A 26,279-nucleotide genomic window follows, 5' to 3' on the forward strand; every position below is an offset into this window, starting at 1 on the left:
CCTGGGTCGTCGATGATCTCCTGACCCCAGTACCCGGGCCACCCTCGTCGTCTTCTCGTCGTGGCCGAGCCTTGTTTGGCTGAACACCGACCACGTTGTCCTTTTACCGAAACCGTCCGTCTTTAAAAAGACGAAAACGTTTTCATCGATCTGCCGAAGTGGAAGAGGCGCCGATCCGGGCACCGTCCGCCCTTCGTTCGTTCCTCGTAGAAGAAAGTTCTTGAAGAAATGGAAGCCTGAAGTCGCCCAACAAGAAGCCGTGGCAGTGAAGAAGAAGTTGTTCAAGTAACCCGGAGTCCGAAGTTTTTTAGATGGACTTTCAATCCATAGTTATACTCTTTTGGGACAGTCTTATCTCCCGCCAAATCATAGTCCTGTCTTTGTATTAATTTTGGCGGGCAGAAATCTCTGCAGGGGCGCTTTGTCTTGTAACGGAGCCGGTGATAACTTAAACTGGCCTTCCTGGCCGATAATGTCTTTCAATGTCTTTTGCATTGTCACCGTGGCTCGGTTCGCATATTGATCGGTCCGGACATTTTCCTTGATGGCTGCTAAACGGTTTTTCCTTTGTACGATAAATGGGTATAAGTGTTTTTACATTGTCCGCCCATATCTTGATGGGCCCCATCCTGTACTTATAATCCATTGAATATGTATGCTGTTGCTCTGAGTTTTGGTTCCCAGAGACTGGCTTTCGTGGGCTCACTGTCTTCAATCCACAAGCCTGTCTGGCTTGCAGTAACAGAAATAAAATGGTTCATAAACTGATCACGGGGCCTGGCGGCCATTTTGTATGCCCTTTTATCAAAGGTTTTTCTGTGCAAGCTTACTTTGGTCAATAAACAGTCTTATTTTATCCAGTTTTCTTGCGTGATTTTTGCTGAAAATTGCGAATCTTACAAAATGAAAATGTTCCCATGTTGGACCTTGCAAAGTTCCAATCCTTATTTTATTGTGGTGCAGTTCATTTAATTGTGGGGCCACATCACTTCCTCTCAACCTCTGTTTCGGCTCTCCGTCTCTGAACGCTTCAAGGTATGGCCTTCTGGGAGGTGTAGCAAGAGGCTCAGTCGCCGTTCCTTACAGCTCTCATGTCTTAAAGTAGCTCACTCTAGAACATGGACACAGCCGCCTTGTTACTGATGGTTGGTGAGTCGCAAAACAATTTTATACCTACATTACTGCATTCCAGTTCTGTGAAGTAACTGAGTGGGCAGTTGTAAGCTGTAGAGCAGGACTGAGCCCGGCGGTGCCCGATGTCCAGTAGCTCAGTGGATGAAAGTAACTCCTCGTTTGGATTGAAGCAGTTTAGATTGGAAAGCTTTCGGAGCGGATACTTGTTTATTCAGAATTCTCAGTTGGTAACGTTGAGCGAGTGCAACTGGTATCAGTTTTCGGGAGCGTTGAGTGATTTGCGGTGGAGAGTGAAGTAGAGAGAGTGCCCACTGCTGATCATTACCGCGTGTCTCCTTTGTAAAGTGTTGATTAGTGGATGTCCACTGAGGACACTGTCAGGGTCCATGTTCACACCTTGTGTAATCAGACTGTTCAAGTACACACAGCGTCTGAGCTCAGACATGGAAAGTGTCCGCTCCACCCAAGGGCAAAACAGAAAAGCGCTGCCCTTACAACCATGTTCCAGGGAGAGTCGCCTCCTTTATAAAAGAAAGGGAAAGATTAGACTAATTGAAATAAAACGGTTATATTTGTGTATGATAACTCACAATTTCAGCTGATTAGGTTTGAGCTTTCACAAAGATGTTCACTTGAAATAAATGTCATTCTCTCGGTTCTGTAAAGCCTGGTAATTTGCTGAACAGAACAGGAATGTGATCAGTGGGCAAAGGAAAAACCTTTCTGGCCGGCACAGGCACAACGGGCCGAATGATCTGCTCTTGTGCCGTACGCTTATATGATTGTATGGTTCAGGAGATTTGCAGAGATAATCAGCAGTAAAAATTATTAACAGTCAGTGGATATTCCATAAAATATATTTTAAGCTCTGCAGTTGGTGCAGAGACACTGTTCTTTCTGTGTGCAGATCAGTTCCTCTTTATTTGAACTAAAGCTCCTTCGATTTGAAACCACTGCCTTCCATTATGACAACTATCTGCTGTTACTGTTCTCTGCAGCACAGTCGATTTTCCCTTTGTTTGCTTATGTTTCATTCTCTTTGCCATCTTGCATCTCAATTTAAGGCGCCTTGTGGTATTCATGAGCGTGTGTGTACTGCCTAAAAATAAACATTTCTGGTGATTAATTCAGGCAGTTTTCAGATCTACGAATTTAGATAAGTCCACTTCCTCATTCAGTCTGCTAGAGTTGAGCATCTGACTGAGATAGAAATCTGCACAGTGGGTGTAGACCAATGTCCTTCAACAAACACTATGCTACAGCTGCCTTTTGTGCTCAGAATTTATCTCTTAATCTCCATCACGGTGAATCTCAATTCCTACCGTTAATGTCTCCAGCCATTCCATAATGGAGCTACGTTGCTTGCATTGCCATCCTGTTCCATGGTATGTTCGCATGTGGAGATTTGTAAAGATGCTCAATGTTTGCACACACACTCCATCCAGCTGATTTCCTTTAGCTTTCACTGATACTTTCACTTAGTCACAAAATGGACCGTTTGTGTATCTGATCATCATTTAAAGCTGCTTTGTGTCATTAGGCCCAAAGTACATCTTGATCCTAGCCATGGATTGTTGGAATTGTTTTCAAACGCTCATCTCAATTGACGTTATTTAGTTAGGATCATAGAATCTTACAGTGCAGAAGGAGCTGTGTCGGCTCTTTGAATGATCTGTCCAAATTAGTCCCAGCCTGGACCATTTTACCCGTAACTATGCAAATTAGTGCTCTTCAAGTATATGTTCAATGGCCTTAGGAAATATCCTATGTAACCTGATTCCACCACCATTTCAGGTGGTGCACTCCAGATATTACCAACCTCTCGTGTCAAATAATTTCCTGTCATGTCCCCTCTCGGCGTTTTTCAAATTATTTTTAAATCTGTGACCTTTGGTTGCTGACCCACTTGCAAGGGGAACGAGTTTGTCGCTATTTGCTTTATCAAAACACCATATTATTGTGAGTACCTCTATCTGCTCTCCCATTGCCATGTTCTGTTATAAGGTGAACAAGTTCATCCTCTCCAATTGAGGTCCCTCATCCCTACTAACATACTGGAAACCTTCTCTCTACCCTCCAAGGAACTTGACATCGTTCCTAAACTGTGCTGCTTAGAATTGTACACAATACTCCAGCTGAGGCCTAACCAGTGATTTGTAAATGTTTAGCATGACTTCCTTGTTGTTGTATTCAATGGCTTTTTTTTGAAAGCCAATTATCCCATACACATTCTATGCTGCTTTATTTACTTGCCCGGTCACCTTCAATGATTTGTGAGTATGTTCTCTTTGCGCGTTTACCCCTTGAAGATATTGTAATTTACAGTATACGGCCTCTCCATGGTGTTTCTCCCGAAGAGCTTCACTGCACAGTTAGCCGCAGTAAATTGCATGTGGCATATGTCTGTCCATTTCACCACTCAGAATATATCCTCCTGAAGTCTGCTGCTCTCCTGCGCACTCATTACACTTTGCCAAATTTAGCATCAAACGCAATATTCGAAATTTTATCCCTTATACACAAGTCCAGGTCATTTTTATATAATAGGTAAATCAATGGTCTTAACAATGACCCCTGGGTTACACCGCTGCCTACTTCCACATGGTCGATACAACATCTGTTCACGACTACACTGTCTCTTTTCCCTTCGCCATTTAAGAACACTATTCACCACCGTCCCTTTACTACCACGTGCTTCTACTTTTCTAGTGAGTCTGTTATGTGATACATTATTGAAATTCCTGATACACAACATCTACTGCATTACCCTCGTCAACCCTCATTCCTACTTCAACTAAGATCTCAATCAGGGCAATCCAACACGATTAATCTTGATCAATATAATTTAGTAAGGGACAATTGCTCTCCCTTACTAAACCATGCTTCTCTAAATAAGAAATAATGTTGTCAATAACTCTGGTTTCCAATAGTTTTCCCACTGCCAAATGTAGACTGATTATCTTTTTTTAAAAAAGGTTAATCATTCTCCCCGTTTTTGGACATTCAATGACATTTGCAATCATTCAGTCCTCTAGCAACATTCCCATTTCCAAGGAGGGTTGCAAGACGGTGGTCAGAACTTCTGCTATCTCCAACATAGCTTCAACAAGCAACGTAGGTTGCATCCCATATGGACCAGCAGAATTGTTACCTTTGAATGATTCCAACACATTTATCGCCACTTTCTATCTACTTTTGTCCTATCCAATATATATACTTCCCATCTTCTACTGCAATTTCATCCTCTTTTGTGAATACAGATGCAAAATACTCATTCAGTACCTCACTTATACCATCAGCCTCCACAAGAATTTTGCCCTTTATAGCCTGCTCGGCCCCGCAATTCCTTTAACTACACTTTCAGCTTTTATATATGAACAACTGTTGTATTCCTGTTAATTGTACCCGCTAATCTGTCTTCGTAATCTCTCTTTGCCCTTCTTATATCGTTTTTCAATTTCTGTCTGCACGCTCCAGATGAGTTGTTCTGCTGTATTCGTACACTTGACATCTGTCATAAGCCTGCTGTTTCTGATCAGTTTAACCCTTATTCCCTTGCTCATCCAGGCACTCTTGCTTCTGAAACACCATCTTTTCTCCTTATGCGCACAAGTCTGGTTTGTACCAAGGAGACCAAACACAGATTCTCCAGTCTCTCCACATAACCAAAGTCCACCATCCCTGGAAGCAGTATGGTAAATCTTTCCTTATACCGCTCTGCCATAAGGAAAACAATCCCAGCTTCTCTAGTCATTCTACATAGCGGAATACCCTCATCTCTGATACATTCTGGTAACTTTCCTCTGCACCTTTTACAAGGCCATTAAATCCTTCCTAAAGTGTGCTGCCCAGAATGGGATCAATGCTCCAGCTGTGGCCTAACCAGTGATATACAAAGATTTAGCAAACCTCCTTCCTTTTGTAATTTATACCTCTACTTTAGAGTCTTAGAGTTATACAGCACAGAAAGAGGCCCTTCGGCCTGTCGCGTCTGCACTGGCCATCAGGCCCTGTCTAATATAATCCCATTTTCCAGCATTTGGTCCGTAGCCTTGTATGCTATAGCATTTCAAGTGCTCATCCAAATGCTTCTTGAATGTTGTGAGGGTTCCTGCCTCTACCACCGTTTCAGGCAGTGAGTTCCAGATTCCAACAACCCTCTGGGTGAAAAAGTTCTTCCTCAAATCCCCTCTAAACCTCCTGCCCCTTACCTTGAATCTATGCCCCCTTGTTAGTGACCCCTCTACTAAGGGAAAAAGTTCCTTTCTATCTACCCTATCTATGCCCCTCATAATTTTGTACACCTCAATCAGGTCCCCCCTCAGCCTTCTCTGCTCCAAGGAAAATAACCCCAGCCTCTCCAGTCTGTCTTCATAGCTGAAGCGCTCCAGCCCAGGTAACATCCTGGTGAATCTCCTCTGCACCCTCTCCAAAGCAATCACATCCTTCCTATAGTGTGGCGACCAGAACTGCACACAGTATTCCAGCCGTGGCCTAACCAGCGTTTGGTACAGCTCCATTATAACCTCCCTGCTCTTATATTCTATGCCTCGGCTAATGAAGGCAAGTATCCCATATGCCTTTTTAACCACCTTATCCACCTGTTCTGCTGCCTTCAGGGATCTATGTACATGCACACAAAATTCCCTCTGATCCTCTGTCTTTCCTCGGGTCTTACCATTTATTGTGTATTCCCTCGCCTTGTTAGTCCCTCCAAAATGCATCACCTCACACTTTTCAGGGTTAAATTCCATTTGCCACTGTTACGCCCATCTGACCAAGCCATCTATATCGTCCTGCAGACTGAGGCTACCCTCCTTGCTATTTACCACCCCACCAATTTTCGTGTCATCTGCGAACTTACTGATCATACCTTTTACATTCACATCCAAATCATTAATGTAGACCACAAACAGCAAGGGACCCAGCACCGATCCCTGCGGTACCCCACTGGACACAGGCTTCCAGTCACAAAAACAACCTTCCACCATCACACTGCCTTCTGCCACTAAGCCAGTTTTGGATCCAATGTGCCAAGGCACCCTGGATCCCATGGGGCTTACCTTCTTGACCAGTCTCCTATGCTGGACTTTATCGAAAGCCTTACTGAAATTCATGTAAACCACATCCACTGCACTACCCTCATCCACACACCTCTACTTTAAAAGTCAATGATCTTAAAGATGGTTTAAATGTTTGACCAACTTATCTTATTGATGTGCATCCTGAATGTTCTGCAACGTTTTATCATTTCCTTTTTAGTGTCTCTTCTCATTCGTCTTCCCAAAAATCATCACTTCACATTTCTCTGCATTAAAAGTTACCTGCCACGTGTCTGCCCTTTTCACCAGCCTGTCTCGGCCCTCCTGAAGGCTACTGCTATCCCCCTCACTGCTTACTACTAACTCAAGTTTACTACAATTCCAACCATGCTGTAAGTAGATTGCTTTTTAGATAAAATAAATGTAAAACACATGGATTTCATTTTTCTGCAAAGTGGATTTAACTCTTATAGCTCCGCTGCCGTTTACACATTTTAACTTTTTTGGAGTCTGAAAAAAATACATTGCTTTCAAGGGACAGTTAAATTTATAGCACAATACAGGTCTAAGAGGTGGTTTGTATGCTGCTTTTCTCACATTGTGCTGGTGTACACGGCCCTTAATTTATAATTTAGGAGTATCTAGGTGGAATATTATCTCTGATATAATTTAATACACTGGAATTCAATTTTATTAATAAATGGTGCCTGAGAATCAATCTGTTACTGCACCTCTAATTTTAACTTTCAAAAAGTAATTGGATAAATGCTTGAAATGGAAACACGTGCAGACCTATGTGGAAACAGTCCATGAAAGGGTCCAACTGTATTGCTCTTTCAAAGAGCCACACAGTCACTTTGGACCTAGTGGCCTCCTTCTCTGCTCTAAGGTTCTATAATTTTATGAAACAACTGAGCTGATATTCAAAGAATTAACTAATTATACGGCTTAAAACACATCAGTGAGATTCCCACCATGCATTATCCTTCAATGTGTTTAGCCTGAGTCTTGGTTCTGATGCGCTGTTGTTAATGTCAGGGGTTAAATGCTTCATTATCCGAGGTGAAGCTTTTCTGAGCTAATACCACAGGTTTCCGTTGTAAGCATTTCCTGTCACTGTTAACTGCAGCCTGAAATATTTTCATATTCTTTGCTTATCGGTATTTAATTACTCTTCATTTTTCCATGCAGATTGCATGCGAACAACGTCAGCTTCTCTCGTCTCTCCTCCAAACTGAATTCCCTCATTCCCAGTACCAAACAGTTAAATCTACACTTCATCTTCACTGCTCTAAGGAGAATAATGTCACCTTCCATAGTCCCGCCTCATAACTGAAGTCCCTCATCCTCGGTACTGTACTGGTAAATCTCCACTGCGCCTTCACTGCTCTAAGGAGAATAATCCCACCTTCCCTAGTCTCTCTTCATTACTGAATTCCCTCATTCCCGCTACCATACTGGTAAATCTCCACTACACCTTCACTGCTCTAAGGAGAATAATCCCACCTTCCCTTGTCTCTCTTCATTACTGAATTCCCTCATTCCCGCTACCATACTGGTAAATCTCCACTGCACCTTCACTGCTCTAAGGAGAATAATCCCACCTTCCCTTGTCTCTCTTCATTACTGAATTCCCTCATTCCCGCTACCATACGGGTAAATCTCCACTTCACCTTCACTGCTCTAAGGAGAATAATCCCACCTTCCCTTGTCTCTCTTCATTACTGAATTCCCTCATTCCCGGTACCGTACTGGTAAATCTCCACTTCATCTTCACTGCTCTAAGGAGAATAATCCCACCTTCCCTTGTCTCTCTTCATTACTGAATTCCCTCATTCCCGGTACCGTACTGGTAAATCTCCACTTCATCTTCACTGCTCTAAGGAGAATAATCCCACCTTCCCTTGTCTCTCTTCATTACTGAATTCCCTCATTCCCGCTACCATACTTGTAAATCTTCACCTCCACTGCTCTAAGGAGAATAATCCCACCTTCCCTAGTGTCTACAAGGAACTGAAGTCCTGCATTCCTGGTATATTACAGATACATCACAACTTAACCTTCTCTGCTCAACGGAGAAAACACAACCCAGTTTCTCTAATCTCTCTACATAACTGAAGTTGCTCAGGCTTCGTGCCATTCTGGTAAATCTTCCGTTATACCTCTCTGCCATAAGGAGACCAATCTCAGCTTCTCTATTTATTCTAAATAACTTAATTCCCCCATCACTGGCACCATTCTGGTAAATTTCCTTGGGACCCTTTACAAGGTCTTGACATCCTTCCTAAAGTGTGGTGCCCATAATGGGACACAATGCTCCAGCTGAGGCCTAACCAGTTAGTAATGCCTAACAAAGGATTAGCTTCACTTCCTCCCTTTTGTAATTTATACCTCTACTTTTAAAGCCAAAGATCTTAAAGTTTTTAAAATATATTGACCAACTTATCTTGTTTGTGTGCACCCTGATTGCCTTGTAACATTTTATAATTTCCTTTATATTGTCTCTTCTCGTTTGTCTTCCCAAAATTCATCACTTCACATTTCTCTGCATTAAATGTAATCTGCCACGTATCTGTCCCTTTCATCAGCCTATCTCTGCCCTCCTGAAGTCTGCTGCTAACCTCCTCAATGCTTACTACAATTTCAAGTTTACTTCATTCCCAATCGTGCTCTTAGCTGACATGCTTTCCAGAGAAAATAAATGTGAAACACATACATTTAATTTTCCTGCAAAGGGGATATAAATCTTATATTTCCGATTCCATTTACCATTTTAATTTTTTGGACACTGAAACAAACTACATTGATTTCAAGGCAACGTTATATTTGTAGCGCACTACAGGGTTAAGAAGAAGTTTGTATGTTCCTAGTTCACACATTGTGTTTGTGTACACGCTACTAATTTAAAGTTCAGTAGATTCTAGGTGGAATATTCTCCCTGATGTAATTTAAAAGACTGGAATTCAATTGTATTATTAATTGAATATCTTAGAATCAATCTGTTTCTGAAATTTTAAATGTAACTGACAAAATGGAATTAGATAAATGCTTGAGGTGCATGTTTCCGTGGATAAAGTCTATGAAAGGGCCTGATTGGATTGGTCTTTCAAAGAGCCGCACAGGCCTCCTTTTCTGCTCTATCGTTCTATAAATATCTGATTCTAACTGTGCTGGTATTCAAATAATTAACTAATTGTACGGCTTAAAACATATCAGAGAGATTCCAACCATGCATTATCCTTCAATGTGTTTAGCCTGAGTCTTGGTTCTGATGCCCTGTTGGTAATGTCAGGGTTAAATGCTTCATTGTCAGACGTGAAGCTTTTCTGAGCTGAAACCACGGGTTTCCATTGTCAGCATTTCCTGTCACTGTTAACTGCAGCTTGAATTTTTTTTAATTTTCTTTGCTTATCGGTATTTAGTGCCTCTTTTTTGTTCCCTACATATTGCACCAGAACCACCCAAGTTTCTCTCATCTGTTTTCCAAACTGAAGTCCCTCATTCCCAGTACCATACTGTTAAATCTCCACTTCACCTTCACTGCTCTGAGGAGAATAATCCCACCTTCCCTCGTCCCTCCTCATTACTGAAGTCCCTCATTCCTGGTACCGTACTGTTCAATCTCCACTTCACCTTCACTGCTCTAAGGAGAATAATGCCACCTTCCCTCGTCCCTCCTCATTACTGAAGTCCCTCATTCCTGGTACCGTACTGTTCAATCTCCACTTCACCTTCACTGCTCTAAGGAGAATAATGCCACCTTCCCTCGTCCCTCCTCATTACTGAAGTCCCTCATTCCTGGTACCATACTGTTCAATCTCCACTTCACCTTCACTGCTCTAAGGAGAATAATACCACCTTCCCTCGTCCCTCCTCATTACTGAAGTCCCTCATTCCTGGTACCATACTGTTCAATCTCCACTTCAGCTTCACTGCTCTAAGGAGAATAATGCCACCTTCCCTAGTCTCTGCTCAAAACTGAAGTCTCTCACCCCCGGTACCGTACTGGTAAATCTTCACATCACCTACCCTGCTCTAAGGAGAATAATCCCACCTTCTCTAGTGTCTCCACAGAACTGATGTCCCTCATTCCAGGTACATTACAGATATATCACACCTTAACCTGCTATGCTGACGGGGAAAAAAACAGCCCTGTTTCTCTAATCTCTCTACATAACTGAATTTGCCCAGGCCTCGGGAAATTATGGCAAATCTCCCCTTATACCTCTCTGCCATAAGGAGACAAATCCCAGCTTCGCTAGTTATTCTACATATCTCAATACCCCCATTCCTGGCACTATTCTGGTAAATTTCCTTGGGACCCTTTACAAGGTTTTGTCATCCTTCCTAAAGTGTGGTGCCCCGAATGAGACAGAATGCTCCAGCTGAGACCTAACCAGTGATATGCAAAGGTTTTGCAAACATCCTTTCTTTTGTACTTTATTCCGCTACTTTTAAAGCCAATGATCTTTATACTTTTTAACATATTGACGAAATTATCTAGTGTTTGTGCACCTTGAATACCATTTAACATTTTATAATTTCCTCCATAGTGTCTCCTCATGTGTCTTCCAAATAATCATTACTTCACATTTCTCTGCATTAAATGTCATCTGCCACCTGTCTGCCCATTTCACCAGCCTGTCTCTGCCCTCCTGAAGTCTGCTGCTATCCCCCTTACTGCTTATTACTATTTCAAGTTTAATACATTTCCAACCGTGCTCCAAGCAGACTTAGGTTTCATTTTCCTGAAAAGGGGATTTAAGCCTTATATTTCCAATTCTGTTTACTCACTTTATCTTTTCCGACTCTGAAATAAACTACAGTGATTTCAAGGCACAGTTACATTTGTTGCATAATACAGGGCTAAGAGTCGGTTTGTATGCTCCTATTTCACACATTGTGTTTGTGTACACGCCACTAATTTATAGTTTAGGAGATGCTAGGTGGAATATTATCCCTGATGTAATTTGAAAGACTGGAATTCAATTCTATTAATAACTGAATGTCTGAAAATCAATCTGTTACTTAACCTTTAATTGTAATTTTCAAAGTGGAAATGCGTCAATGCTTGAACAGGTCAAACGTGCAGGTTTAATTGGATTACGTCTATGAAAGGGCCTAATTGGATTGGTCTTTCAAAGAGCATCACAGGCAGGTTGGACCGAGCGGCCTCCTTCTCTGCTCTAAGGTTCTATAATTTAATGATTGTACCTGTGCTGGTATTCACAGAATTAACTAATTATACGGCATATAACATATCAGAGAGATTCCCACCATGCATTACCTTCAATATGTTTAGCCTGAGTCTTGGTTCTGATGACCTGTTGTTAATGTCAGGTATTAAATGCTTCATCTTCTGATGTGAAGTGCTTTGAGCTGAAACCACAGGTTACCGCTGTAAGCATTTCCTTTCACTGTTAACTGCAGCCTGAACTATTTTCATATTCATTGCTTATCGGTATTTAATTCCTCCTCTTTGTTCCCGGCATATTACATCTGTACAACCCCAGCTTCTCTCATGTTTCCGAAAAATTGAAGTCCCTCATTCCCGGTACCGTACTGGTAAGTCTTCACTTTACCTTCACTGCTCTAAGGATAACAATCCTAACATCTCCAGTCTCTACACGAAACTGAAGTCCCTCATTCCTGGTATATTACAGAATGATCACATCTTAATCTTCTCTGCTGAGGGAGAAAGAACATCCATGTTTCTCTAATCTCTCTACATATCTGAAGTTGCTCAGGTCTCGTGCCATTCTAGTAAATCTTCCCTTATACCTCTCTGCCATAAGGAGACCAATCCCAGCTTCTCTAATTATTCTACATAACTGAATTCCCCCATCCCTGCACCATTCTGGTAAGTTTCCTTGGGACCTTTTACAAGGTCCTGACATCCTTCCTAAAGTGTGGTGCCCCGAATGGGACACAATGCTCCAGCTGAGACCTAACCAGTGATATACAAAGGTTTTGCAAACATCCTTCCTTTTGTTCTTTATGCCTCTATATTTATAGCCACTGATGTTAAAGTTTTTTTTAACATATTGACCAAATTATCTTGTTTGTGTGCACCCTGAATGCCCTATAACATTTTATAATTTCCTTCATATTGTCTCCTCATTTGTCTTCCCAATAATCCTCACTTAACATTTCTCTGCATTAAATGTCATCTGCCACCTCTGTGCCAAATTCAGCAGCCTGCCACTGCCCTCCTGACTTCTGCTGCTATGCTCCTCACTGCTTACTATAATTTCATGTTTACAACATTTCCAACCATGCTACAAGCAGGCTTGATTTTTAGATGAAAGAAATGTGAAATGCATGGGTTTCATTTTCCTGTAAAGGTGAGATAAATCTTATAGTTACGATGCCGTTTATTCATTTAAATTTTTTGGACTCTGAAACAAACTACATTTTTTTTCAATGCACAGTTACATTTGTAGCACAATACAGGGCTAAGAGGCGGCTTATATGTACCTATTTCTCAGATTGTGTTTGTGTACACGACCCTAATTTATAATGTAGGCGATTCTAGGTGGAATATATTCCCTGATGTAATTTAAAAGACTGGAATTCAATTGTATTAATAAATGAATGTCTGAGAAACAATCTGTTTCTGGACCTTTAAATGTAACTGTCAAAATGGAATTGGGTAAATGCTTGAACAGGAATAACGTTCAGGGCTAGGTGGATAAAGTCTATGAAAGGGCCTATTGAATTGGTTTTTCAAAGAGACGCACAGGCAGGTTGGACCTAGTGGCCCCCTCTCCGCTCTTAGGTTCTATAAATAACTGATTCTAACTGTGGTGGTGTTCAAAGAATTAACTAATTATGCGGCTTAAAACATATCAGAGAGATTCCCACCATGCATTAGCCTTCAATATGTTTAGCCAGAGTCTTGGTTCTGATGCCCTGTTGTTAAGGTCAGGCGTCAAATGCTGCATTGCCCGAGGTGAAGCATTTCTGAGCTAAAACCACAGGTTTCCGTTGTAAGCATTTCCTGTCACTGTTAACTGCAGCCTGAAATATCTTCATATTCTTTGCTTATTGGTATTTAATTCCTCTTCTTTCTTCCATGCAGATTACACCAGACCAACCCCAGCTTCTCTCATCTCTCCTCCAATCTGAAGTCCCCCATTCCCGGTACCAAATGGTTAAATCTCCACTTCACCTTCACTGCTCTAAGCAGAATAATCCCACCTTCTCTAGTCACTCATCGTTACTGAAGTCCCTCATCCCCGTACCGTACTGGTAGATGTCCACTTCACTTTCACTGCTCTAGTCTCTCCACGGAACTTAAGTCCCTCATTCTGGGTATATTACTGATACATCGCACCTTAACCTTCTCTGCTCGATGGAGAAAAAAAATCCCTCTTTCTCTAAACTCTCTACATAACTGAAGTTGCTCAGGCATCGTGCCATTCTGGTAAATCTTCCCTTATACCTCTCTGCCATAAGGAGTCCAATCCCAGCTTCTTTCATCCCTGGCACCATTCTGCTAAATTTACTTTGGACCCTTTACAAGGTCGTGACACCCTTCCAAATGTGTGGTGCACACAATGGGACACAATGCTCCAGCTGAGACCTAACCAGTGATATACAAAGGTTGTGCAAATATCCTTGTTTTTGTACTTTATGCCTCTACATTTAAAGCCAAAGTTCTTAAAGTTTTTTTTACATATTGAACAAATGATCTTGTTTTTGTGCACCTTTAATGCCCTGTAACACTTTATTATTTTATTTATATTGTCTCCTCATTTGTCTTCCCAATAATCATCACTTCACATTTCTCTGCCTTAAATGATACCTGCCTTTTCACCAGCCTCTCACTGCCCTCCTGAAGTCTATTTCTATCCCCCTCACTGCTTACTACAATTTCAAGTTTACTACATTTCCAACCGTGATACAAAAAGACTTGTTTTTTAGATAATAGAAATGTGAAATGCATGGGTTTCATTTTCCTGCAAAGGGGATTTATATCTTATAGTTCCGATGCCGTTCATTCATTTTATTTTTTTGGATGCTGAAATGAACTACTATGATTTCAGGGCACAGATCCAGTTGTAGGACAATACAGGGCATAGAGGCGGTTTATATGTTCCTACTTCACACATTGCGTTTGTGTACAAGTCCATCCTAATATATTGTTTCAGAGATTCTAGGTGGAATATTATCCCTGATGTAACTTAAAAGACTGGAATTCAATTGTATTAATAAATGAATGTCTGAGAATCAATCTGTTTCTGAACCTCTAATTGTAACTGTCAAAAGGGAATTGCATAAATACTTGAAAAGGATAAATGTGCAGGGTTAGGTGGAAAAACCTATGAATGGGCCTAATTGGATTGGTCCATCAAAGAGCCACACAGGCAGGTTGGGCCTATGGCCTCCTTCTCTGCTCTAAGTTTGTCTGATTCGAACTGTGGTGGTATTCATATTATTCGGCTTGAAACATTTCAGAGAGATTCCCACCATGCAATAGCCTCAATATGTTTCGCCTGAGTCTTGGTTCTGATGTCCTGTTGTAAATGTCAGGGGTTAAATGCTTCATTGTTGAACGTGAAGTGCTTCTGAGCTGAAACCACGGGTTTCCGTTGTAAACATTTCCTGTCACTGTTAACTGACACCTGAAATACTTTAATATTTTTTACTTATCCGTAATTTATTCCTCTTCTTTGTTCCATGCAGATTACAATAGAGCAAACCCAGCTTCTCTCATCTCTCCTCATAACTGAAGTCCCTCATTCCCGGTATATTATTGATACATCACACATTTGCCTTCTCTGTTCTAAGGAGAAAAAATACATCCCAGTTCCTCTAATCTCTCTACATAACTGAAGTTGCTCAGGCCTCGTGCCATTCTGGTAAATCTTCCCTTATACCTCTCTGCCATAAGGAAACCAATGCCAGCTTCTCTAGTTATTCTACATAACTGAATTCCCCCATCCCTGGCACCATTCTGGTAAATTTCCTTGGCACCATTTACAATGTCGTGAAATCCTATCTAAAGTGCGGTGCCCAGAATGTGACACAATGCTCCAGCTGAGGCCTAACCAGTGATATACAAAGGTTTAGCAAATCCCCTTACTTTTGTACTTTATACCTCTAATTTTAAAGCCAAAGATCATCAAGTTTTTTTTTAAATATTGATCAACCTATCTTGATATGTGCACCCTGAATGCCCTGTAACATTTTATAATCCCAGATCACAGATCACAGAAACCCCACAGTGCAGATAGAGGCCATTTCGGCCCATCGAGCCTGCACCAACACATATCCCACCCTATCCCCACGTATTTAATCCCCCTAACACTAAGGGTCAATTTATCATAGCCAATCATCCTAACCCGCACATCTTTGGACTGTGGGAGGAAACCGGAGCACCCGGAGGAAACCCACGCAAACACGGGGAGAATGTGCAAACTCCACACAGACAGTCACCCGAGGCCAGATTCGAACCCGGGTCCCTGGCGCTGTGAGGCAACAGTGCTAACCACTAATGTCCTTTCTATTGTCTCTTCTCATTTGTATTCGCAAAAATTATCAATTCACATGTCTCTGCATTAAATATCATCTGCAACGTGCCTGCCCATTTCAACAGTCTGTCTCTGCCCTCTTGAGGTCTGCTGCTATCCTCCTCACAGCTTACTACAATTTCAAGTTTACTACTATTCTGACCATGCTCCAAGCAGACTTGCTTTTTAGATAAAGGTAATGTGAAACACATGGGTTTCATTTTCCTGCAAAGTGGATTTACATCTTATAGTTCCGATGCTGTTTTCTTATTATAATTTTTGGACTCTGAAACAAGCTACATTGATTTCAAAGCACATTTACATGTGTAGCATAATACAGGGCTAACAGGTGGTTTGTATGTTTCTAATTGACACATTGTGTTTGTGTACACTGCCCCTTATTGTAGATTAGGAGATTCTAGGTGGAATATTATCCCTGATGCAATGTAAAAGACAGGACTTCAATTGTATTAATAATGAATGTCTGAGAATCAATCTATTTCTGAACCATTATTTGTAACTGTCAAAAGGGAATTGGGTAAATGCTAGAACAGGAAAAATGGCAGGGCTAGATGGATTAAAAGTGATGCAGACAAGAGGAAGCAGCTGATTGGGTGAGTACAGCCAGTTGAGTATTTATGCTACTCCATAGCTTGATAGTTAAGGTTAATAGTTTATAAAATTTAGAAGGACTTAGTTATTGTAGTTATAGTTTCTAAGGTCTCTGTTGTGTATTGGGGAGTGCTAGTAACCAAGGGCCCTTGAGTATATAATTTAATTATAGTGTAATTAGTGGTATTGATTTGATCTAATTTAATTTAAATTAATTAAAGTGTACGTCATGACAGGACAGCTAGGCCCCGAGGCATGCTCCTCCTGCACTGCTTGGGAAATCAGGGACACTTCCTGTGTCCCTGACGACCATGTGTGTGGGGAGTGTATCCAGCTGCAGCTACTGACAGACCGCATTGTGGCATTGGAGCTGCGCATGGATACATAGAGCATTCGTGATGCTGAGGACATCGTGGATAGCACATTTAGGAAAATGGTCACATGGCAGCCAAATGCTGCACAGGCAGGAAGGGAATGGGTGACCACCAAACACATTAGTAGGCGCAAGCAGGTAGTGCAGGGGTCAACTGTGGCCATCCCCCTTTCAAACAGATATACCACTTTGGATATTGTTGAGGGAGATGGCTTGTCGGGGGAAGGAATCAGCAGGCAACTTTCTGGCACCATGATTGGGTCAGCTGCACAGGACGGGAGGAAAAAGAGTGGGAGAGCTATAGTGATAGGGGGTTCTATTGTAAGGGGAATAGATAGAAGTTTCTGCGGCTGCAAACGAGACTCCAGGATGGTATGTTGCCTCCCTGGTGCAAGGGTCAAGGATGTCTTGGAGCGGCTGCAAAGCAATCTGGAAGGGGAGGATGAACAGCCAGTTGTCATGGTGCATATAGGTACCAACGATATAGGTGAAGAACGGGATGAGGTCCTAAAAGCTGAATATAGGGAGTTAGGAGGTAAATTTAAAAAAAGGACCTCTAAGGTAGTAATCTCAGGATTGCTACCAGTGCCACATGCTAGTCAGAGTAGAAGTAGAAGGATATTTCAGCTGAATACATGGCTAGAGGAATGGTGCAAGGGGGAGGGATTCAAATCACTGGGACATTGGAACCGTTTCTGGGGGTGTTGTGTCCAGAACAAACTGAATGGTTTGCAGCTGGGCGGGGCTGGGACTGATATCCTAGGGGGAGTGTATGCTACTGCTGCTGGGGAGGGTTTAAAATAAAATTGCAGTGGGTTGGGAACCTGTGCAGGGAGACAGAGGAAAGGGAAGCAAGGATAGAAACAAAAGACAGGAAGGAGAAAAGCAAAAGTGGAATGCAGAGAAATGAAGGGTTTAAAGCAAACAGGGCTACAGTAATAATAATTGAAAAACAATTAAGTGTTTTAAAAAAACAAGCCTGAATTCTTTGTGTCATAATGCGAGGAGCATTCATAATAAGGCAGATGAATTAGCTGCACAAATAGATGTAAATGGATATGATGTAGTTGGAGTTATGGTGACTTGGCACCAGGGTGACCAAGGCTGGGAATTCAAAACCCAGGGGTATTCAATATTCAGGAAGGACAGGCAAAAATGAAAAGGAGGTGGGGTAACATTGCTGATTAAAGAGGAGATTAACAAAATAGTAAGGAAGGATATTAGCTCCGATGATGAGGAATTTGTATGGGTAGAGCTGAGAAATACCAAGGGGCAGAAAACATTAGTGGGAGTTGTATACAGACCCCCAAACAGTAAAGCTGAGTTTGGGGATGGCATTAAATGGGAAATTAGAGATGTGTGCAATAAGGGCACAACAGCTATCATGGGTGACTTTAATCTACATATATATTGGGCTAACCAAATTAGTGACGACACTTTAAGGAGGAATTCTTAGAGTGTATATGGGATGGCGTCCTGGACCAATATGCCAAGTAACCAACTAGAGATCAGGCCATCTTAGACAGGTCATAATGTAATGAGAAAGGGTTAATTAGCAATGTTGTTGTGGGAGACCCCTTGAGGAGGAGCGATCATAATATGATATAAATCTTGATTAAGTTGGAGAGTGAATTAGTTGAATCACAGACTAGGGTCCTGAATTTAAGTAAAGGAAACTCTGATGATATGAGGTGCGAGTTGGCTAGGATGGATTGGGCAACATTACTTAAAGGGTTGACGGTGGCTAGGCAATATCAATAATTTAAGATCACATGGATGAACTACAGAATTTGTTCATTCCTGTTTGGCATAACAATAAAACAAAAAAGGTCACTCAACCGTGGCTAACAAGGGAAAGTAGGGATAGCAAATGTCCAAGGAGAGGACATAATAATTGGCCACAAAAAGCAGCAAACCTTAGGATTAGGAGCATTTTAGGATTCAGCAACGGAGGACAAAGGGATTAATTAAGAGGGGGAAAATAGAGTATGAGAGTAAGCTATCAGGGAACGAAAAACTGAATGTAAAAGCTTCTATAGATAAGTGAATAGAAAAAGAATGGTGAAGTCAAGCGTACGTTCCTTGCAGTCAGAATAAGGGCAATTTATAATGGGGAAAAATATACGGCAGAACGATTAAGCACATACTTCGGTTCTGTCTTCACAAAGGAGGACACAAATAGCCTCCCAGAGATCTCGGGGAACATACGGTATAATGAGAGGGAGGAACTGAAATAAATCAGTATTTGTAGGGAAATGGTGTTAGGGAAATTGACAGCATTGAAAGCCGGAAAATCCCCAGGGCCTGATAATCTACATCCTAGGGGACTTAAGGAACTGGCCCTAGAAATAGCCGATGCATTGCTGGTCATCATCGAAAATCTATAGACTCTGGAATAGTTCCCATTGATTGGAGGGTAGCTAATGTTACCCCACTATTTAAAAAAGGTGGTATAGAGAATATGGGGAATTATAGACCAGTAAGACTGATGTTGGTAGGGGGAAAGTGCCAGAGTCCATTATAAAAGATGTAATAGCAGAGCACTTGGAAAACATTGACAGGATCGGGCAATATCAACACTGATTTACAAAAGGTAAATCATGCTTGATTGGGGGTAACGTACTGACTTAGATAGAGAACTGGTTGGCAGGCAGGAAGCAAATAGTTGGAATAAATGGGTCTTTTTCCGTGTGGCAGGCAGTGACTGGTGGGGTATCACAGGGATCGGTGCTAGGACCCCAGCTATTAACAGTATATGTTAATGATCTAGACGAGGGAACTAGATGTAATACCTCCAAGTTTGCAGACGACACAAAGGTGGGTGGGCGTGTGTGCTGTGAGGATGATGCAGAGCAACTCTGGTATGATTTGGACAGGTTGGGTGATTGGGCAGTTGCATGGCAGATGCAGTATAATGTGGAAAAATGCGAGGTTATCCACTTTGCTGGCAAAAACAGGAAGACAGATTGTTATCTGAACGACAATAGATTGGGAAAAGGGAAAAATGTAACGAGACCTGGGTCTCATTGGGCACCAGTCGCTAAAGGTAAGCATGCAGGTGTAGCAGGTGGTTAAGAAGGCAAATGATATGTTGGCCTTCAGAGCGAGAGGATTCGAGTACAGAAGCAAAGATGTCTTGTTGCAGTTGTACAGGGCTTTGGTGCGACCACACCTTGAGTATTGTGTGCAGTTTTGGTCGACTTATCTGAGGAAGGATGTTCTTGCCATGGAGGGAGTGCAGCGATGATTCACCAGGCTGATACCTGGGATGACAGGAATGAAGTACGAAGAGAGTTTGGGTCGATTAGGCTTATATTCGCTAGGGTTTAGAAGAATGAGAGGGGATCTCATTGAAACTTATAAAATTCTAACATGACTAGAGAGACTGGATGCAGGAAGTATGTACCCGATGGAGGGGGAGTCCAGAACCAAGGGTCACAGTCTAAGGATAAGGGGTAAGGCATTTAGGACTGATATGAGGAGGAACTTCTTCTCCCAGAGAGTTGTGAACCTGTGGATTTCTCTACCACAGAAGGCATTTGATGGCAACTTATTAAATATATTCAAGATGGATTGGATATATTTCTTAAGACTACTGGGCCCAAGGGATATGGGGAGGGAGCAGGTCAGGGTACTGAATTTGGATGATCAGCCATGGACTCATTAAATGGCAGAGCAGGCTTGAGGGGTCGAATGGCCCAGTCCTGCTCCAATCTTCTATGTTTCTCTCCAATCTTCTATGTTTCTATGATTCTATAAAGTCTATGAACGGACCTAATTGGATTGGTCTTTCAAAGAGCAGCACAGGAAGGTTGGACCGAGTGACTTCATTCTCTGCTCTAAGGTTCTATAAAGGTCTGATTCTAACTGTGCTGCTAATCAAATAATTAACTAATTATACGGCTTAAAACATATCAGAGAAATTCCCACAATGCGTTATCCTTCAATATGTTTAGCCTGAATCTTGATTCTGATGCCCTGTTCTTAAGTTCAGGGGTTTAATTCTTCATTAGCCGATGTGAAGCGTTTCTGAGCTGAAACCGCAACTTTCCGTTGTAAGCATTCCCTGTCACTGTTGACTGCAATATTTTCATATTCTTTGCTTATCGGTATATAATTCTTCTTCTTTGTTACATGCAGATTACACCACAACAACCCCAGCTTCTCTCACCTCTCAACAGAACTGAAGTCCCTCATCCCCGGTACCATACTGGTAAATCTCAACTTAACCCTCGACTGCTCTAAGGTTAACAAACTCACCTTCGCTAGCCTCTACCCCGAACTGAAATCCATCATTCCCGGTATATTAATCATAAAACACCCTTTAACCTTCACTGCTCTAAGGAAAAACAAAATCCCTGTTTCTCTAATCTCTCCACATAACTGAATTTGCTCAGGCCTTGTGCCATTCTGATGAATCTCCCATTAAACCTATATGATATAAGGTGATCAATCCCAACTTTTCTACTCTCGCCACATAACTGAATTCACTAAGATTAGGACAATCCTTTCAAATGCCTCTGCTACGTTCCACAATTCCCCTGACCACCAAGTCCAATCTTCTCTAATGCTCCGCCCTCTCCAAGTTGTGATTCTGAGTCTTTCCCCAATATCTCTCTTATCCCCACACATGCTCTTCTGCTTTTTAGTTTGCCTATGAAAGCCACTATCTTGGGTTGACCATATTCTGTGTAAACAGCTGACGATCTAATTTCCTTTCAGACCTGAACCAAGCTGAAATAGGAATCATCAGTCTCCTCAGTAACTGTCATTCCCTTGCAAAACTGCATTGTGGCTGATAGTGTTCTCCGATTCACCCCATTCTGTTTGTGTGATGTGCCTAAACGCATCCCTTTTTTTAGTTTAGAAGATACCACTGGAATATGAATTAAATTTTTTGTATTTAAATAATTTGAATTGAATTTGTGGTGTATGTACCTTTAAGAGCCCCTGTGTACTCTAATGCCGGTAGTGGCCACTCGGGCTATATAAGCCTGTATAGTGTCTTGTATCTTTTAGTTCACCTCCAGACTTTGTTCAATAAACACCTGTAAACCAACTCCTGCATTCCGTGTCTCCATTAACACACGGATACAACAGTGGTGACGAATTGGAAACGGACTTACCTGCAATTCGGCAGCACCTCAAGGAGATCGATTCCTCAGACGAAGGTCGAAGAAAAAAAAAAACTGTGGTTTCACCTGCTAGCCGGGCTGGTGGCAGGTACTGCACTAATCCTTCCTGGACGGCGGGCTGGGGCTCGATCGGGTGGCTCTGCAGCGGGGCCAAGCAGCAAGCCGGAAGGCAGAGGCAAACAGAGACGGAGGGTGGAGCACTCGGGAGACGGCCGGCGCTGCAAAGCAGGTCAGCGTTCGGACCAAGCAGACGGAGGGAAAAGTCCCAAAGAGTCCAGCGGGAATGAGTCTCCAACTATTAAAAATATCTGTGCAAATAAAAACCGTGGAGAACAGCGTTGTCAGCAGCGGCAGCAGCGGGAAAGCGCGGGAGGCACCATTTTTTCTCGGCAGGGAAGAAAGGAAAGCGCGGGAGGCGCCATTTTTGATTTTCAGGATGCCTAAGACTGGCAATATTACTGCTTTCGATAGTGATATAGAGGATTGGACCACATATGTGTAAAGAGTGGAGGTATATTGCACAGCGAATGAAATAGAGGATGATAAAAAGGCATCGGTACTTCTAAATCTGATGGGCGCAAGGACATACGGGCTGTTATGAAACTTAATTACTCTAGCCAAACCGATGGACAAGAATTGTTGATACCCTACAGGAGCACTTAAACCCAACACCGCTGCTGATAGCGGAATGATTCAAATTCTTCAGGAGGAATCAGCACAAGAATGAAAGTAACGCTGATTACCTCACCGAATTAAGAAAGCTATCAAAGCACTGCCAATTCGGGGCAGGACTGGCAGATTCTCTATGAGACAAATTCGTCTGCGGTCTCCTAAGTGAAGGAACACAAAAAAGGCTACTTTCTGAGAAAGATTTGACACTGGACAAGGCTTTCAGTGTGGCTGTATCATACGAAGCAGCAGCAAGAGCAGCTGCAGAGATACAGCAAAAGCCACAGGACATCGGCACCCATGAAATGACACGGGGTTTCGAGAGATGTTATCGCTGCGGCAGATCCACCCATGACCAGAGGGACTGCTGGTTCAAGGACAAAGCATGCAGGCAATGCGGAAAGATGGGACACATTGCACGTGTATGCCGATCTGGAAACAAAAAATCCACTGACAGAAAAAAAATCAATAAGGAAAAGTACAGAAAGGTACAAATGATGACGGACAGTAGCTCTGAAGACCAGAAGCGCGATAGCGACTCCGGAAACAAGAGACTAAGCTGTCTCAAATTACATAATTTAATTGCCAAAGAAGATTACCAGACCATTTGGGTTACCCTCACGATAGCTGGGTCCCCAGTTAAAATGGAGCTAGATACAGGATCAGCTCTGACCGTCATAAGTCGATGGGATTACGAGCGGCTATTTCCGCATATACCTTTGAAAGACACATCCATTATCTTGAAGACATATACGGGGCAGAAAGTATACCCCAGAGGGAAAATAAGGGTGCCTGTTGTATACAACGGCAAGGAAATACAGTTAGTTGTATTTATACGTTCTGCAAGATGGTGGTCCACAGCTGTTGGGACGTGAATGGATCAGGAAGATACGTTTAGACTGGCACTCCATTGTAGGGGGTTTCTCTTGCTCTTTCTGGTCTCCTGCCAGGCTTCGTGCAATAATTACCCTTGAGTGGTTCGACCCACTCCCCCTACGGTTCTAGACCTTGGACTTAGGTGCAGAGAACAATAGTGCAGAGAAAGAACTCAATAGACCAGGTTGAATAGCACGAAATGGATGCTTTTATTTTTAAACAGTTTGAAGCATTACAAAATACATGTCATAGGCACAGATTAAAGTTACTACAATCATGCACAAATTTATGAACTTGACTCTATGGAAATGGGGAACACACGGCACATCGTAAAAGGGGAAACACATTACGATTTCCCTTAACTCCCTCCCCTATACCTAAACTAAGTTTCGACCTGGGGAACTTGGGATCATGCTCACCACTCTCGAAATCGCGAGAAAGGGGGTTCGCAGCCTTTTTGGCACCGCTTTCCGTCGTCACGTGGATTTGGAAACTTCTGGCGCAGTCGATATTCTCTCCTCCCTCGAGGCGGTGGGGTAGACCCAGTCTCGATGAGTGCTCGTTAAGGTTGAGATCCACAATCGTGGGTTTTTGTTCATGGAGCAGACCTAGATGCAGGTTATGCACATGGGAGAATCTTGTGGCATCGATCACCGGTTCTCCAGAGGGTTTCTTCTCCGTCGGCCTGGGTCGTCGATGATCTCCCGACCCCAGTACCCGGGCCACCCTTGTCGTCTTCTCGTCGTGGCCGAGCCTTGTTTGGCTGAACACCGGCCACGTTGTCCTTTTACCGAAACCGTCCGTCTTTAAAAAGACGAAAACGTTTTCATCGATCTGCCGAAGTGGAAGAGGCGCCGATCCGGGCACCGTCCGCCCTTCGTTCGTACCTCGTAGAAGAAAGTTCTTGAAGAAATGGAAGCCTGAAGTCACCCAACAAGAAGCCGTGGCAGTGAAGAAGAAGTTGTTCAAGTAACCCGAAGTCCGAAGTAACTTAGATGGACTTTCAATCCATAGTTATACTCTTTTGGGACAGTCTTATCTCCCGCCAAATCATAGTCCTGTCTTTGTATTAATTTTGGCGGGCAGAAATCTCTGCAGGGGCGCTTTGTCTTGTAACGGAGCCGGTGATAACTTAAACTGGCCTTCCTGGCCGATAATGTCTTTCAATGTCTTTTGCATTGTCACCGTGGCTCGGTTCGCATATTGATCGGTCCGGACATTTTCCTTGATGGCTGCTAAACGGTTTTTCCTTTGTACGATAAATGGGTATAAGTGTTTTTACATTGTCCGCCCATATCTTGATGGGCCCCATCCTGTACTTATAATCCATTGAATATGTATGCTGTTGCTCTGAGTTTCGGTTCCCAGAGACTGGCTTTCGTGGGCTCACTGTCTTCAATCCACAAGCCTGTCTGGCTTGCAGTAACAGAAATAAAATGGTTCATAAACTGATCACGGGGCCTGGCGGCCATTTTGTATGCCCTTTTATCAAAGGTTTTTCTGTGCAAGCTTACTTTGGTCAATAAACAGTCTTATTTTATCCAGTTTTCTTGCGTGATTTTTGCTGAAAATTGCGAATCTTACAGGCCTCCCTGTGATACTGATAGCTTGCTTAAAGTATCAATAATCCTTGATGAGCAAATTTTCCCTGATTCCCCACATCCAAACATTCCTGGCACTTAACTATCTATGCCCCTCACGACACATGCAGTTCCCATTTCCGGAGAAAATGAAAATTACCTCATGCACATTTGGAATCATAGACAGCAAAACTTAAACTATAACACCTTCACCTGTCAGATGGGCAGGGGTTGATACCCTTTTGCGCCATCTGCATGCATCTTTTATTAATCCAAAAAAACTTAAGAACAACTAATAACATAACAATACTTATTTCCTTATAACCCAAAACAATCAAAAAAAAAAAATTTTTTAAATGGAGGGACGCTTAATCTTATACTAGCAGCTTAGAGTGGGGTATCTGCTTCCCCCATTCGCACATAGCGTTCTCTCCATTCTCCTGTGTTCTCGTGCCTCTGGAGGCGTTTGCCTCTTTTGCAATGCACGAAGAGCAAAAATATCACAATCAAAACCTGACATACTACTAGGATATGGGATGCTATTCTAATCCAGGCGGGGACCTCTATGTTGGTGAACAAGTCCCACCATGGTGGGATGGTTATGTCCAATATGTCTTTTCCTATCTCTAAAGTCTTCTGCTCCAGTGTGTAGAAATGTTTCTGCGAAATTATAAAAGCTTTTAAAATCTTGGTGAGGTGTTCGGGAAGAGGGGGAATGACATAACCAAAATGCGCGACAAATCGTTGTAAGTCTGTGAAATTCTCTTTGATAGTGATGTGTACGGTGGAGGGCGCAGGAATGGGAACAATTCGTTGTTGTGCCACTTGAACCTCGGCCCTGGGTTTGAAACAGAAACTGCTATCACCGACCGAACACCACTCGTGTTGTCCATATCGGTACTGAGGCGCTGCAGTGGTGACGCAGTATGTCCCACCCCTGATATATGCTACCTGTGGGGGCACATGGTCCTCTGCCATTGCCTCCATGGTGCAATTCACCGGCTTCGCACTAGCGGTTCTGAACCCGCACTGTGGTTTCAAAAAGGCATTCAAGTGCTGGGGACACAGCATGATGTGTGCTCCCCGGCTCCGACATCCCGAGAGGTCGGTGCCTGTCATCGTACGCTCCCATCTGATGACGTAAGGCGGGACCACTGCGTAACGAATGTGTGCGCCCCCCTGAATGACTCCAATGTTCTCTACTCTGTATACCGGGGCGGGCTTTGCTGCGGGACCCAACACCGGCATTCTTACTACTATTCCCATAATAGTGTGATTCGAATGTCCGCAGTCCACTGGAACTGGGTATGCTTCTGCGGCTAGCCTGAGCTGGCACGGGCTTA

At 42.7% G+C, this 26,279-nt stretch overlaps 1 protein-coding gene across 2 annotated transcripts in view; it reads left to right on the forward strand.

Moving 5' to 3' along the window:
• The first annotated feature begins 1,052 nt into the window (after nt 1-1,052).
• LOC147084983 (uncharacterized) overlaps nt 1,053-26,279 on the forward strand; it is a 118,782-nt gene continuing 93,555 nt past the window's right edge. For both annotated transcript variants that reach the window (XM_085979695.1, XM_085979696.1), the window contains exon 1: nt 1,053-1,149. In XM_085979695.1, coding sequence (XP_085835821.1) covers nt 1,119-1,149 — 31 coding nt within the window. In that variant the 5' untranslated portion in view covers nt 1,053-1,118. The remainder of the gene's footprint in view (nt 1,150-26,279) is intronic.

The sequence above is a fragment of the Somniosus microcephalus genome, unplaced genomic scaffold (genome assembly GCF_052327205.1).
Source record: "Somniosus microcephalus isolate GS21.2 unplaced genomic scaffold, FLI_Smic_1.0 unresolved_chr9, whole genome shotgun sequence".
In the NCBI taxonomy this organism is placed as follows: domain Eukaryota; kingdom Metazoa; phylum Chordata; class Chondrichthyes; order Squaliformes; family Somniosidae; genus Somniosus; species Somniosus microcephalus.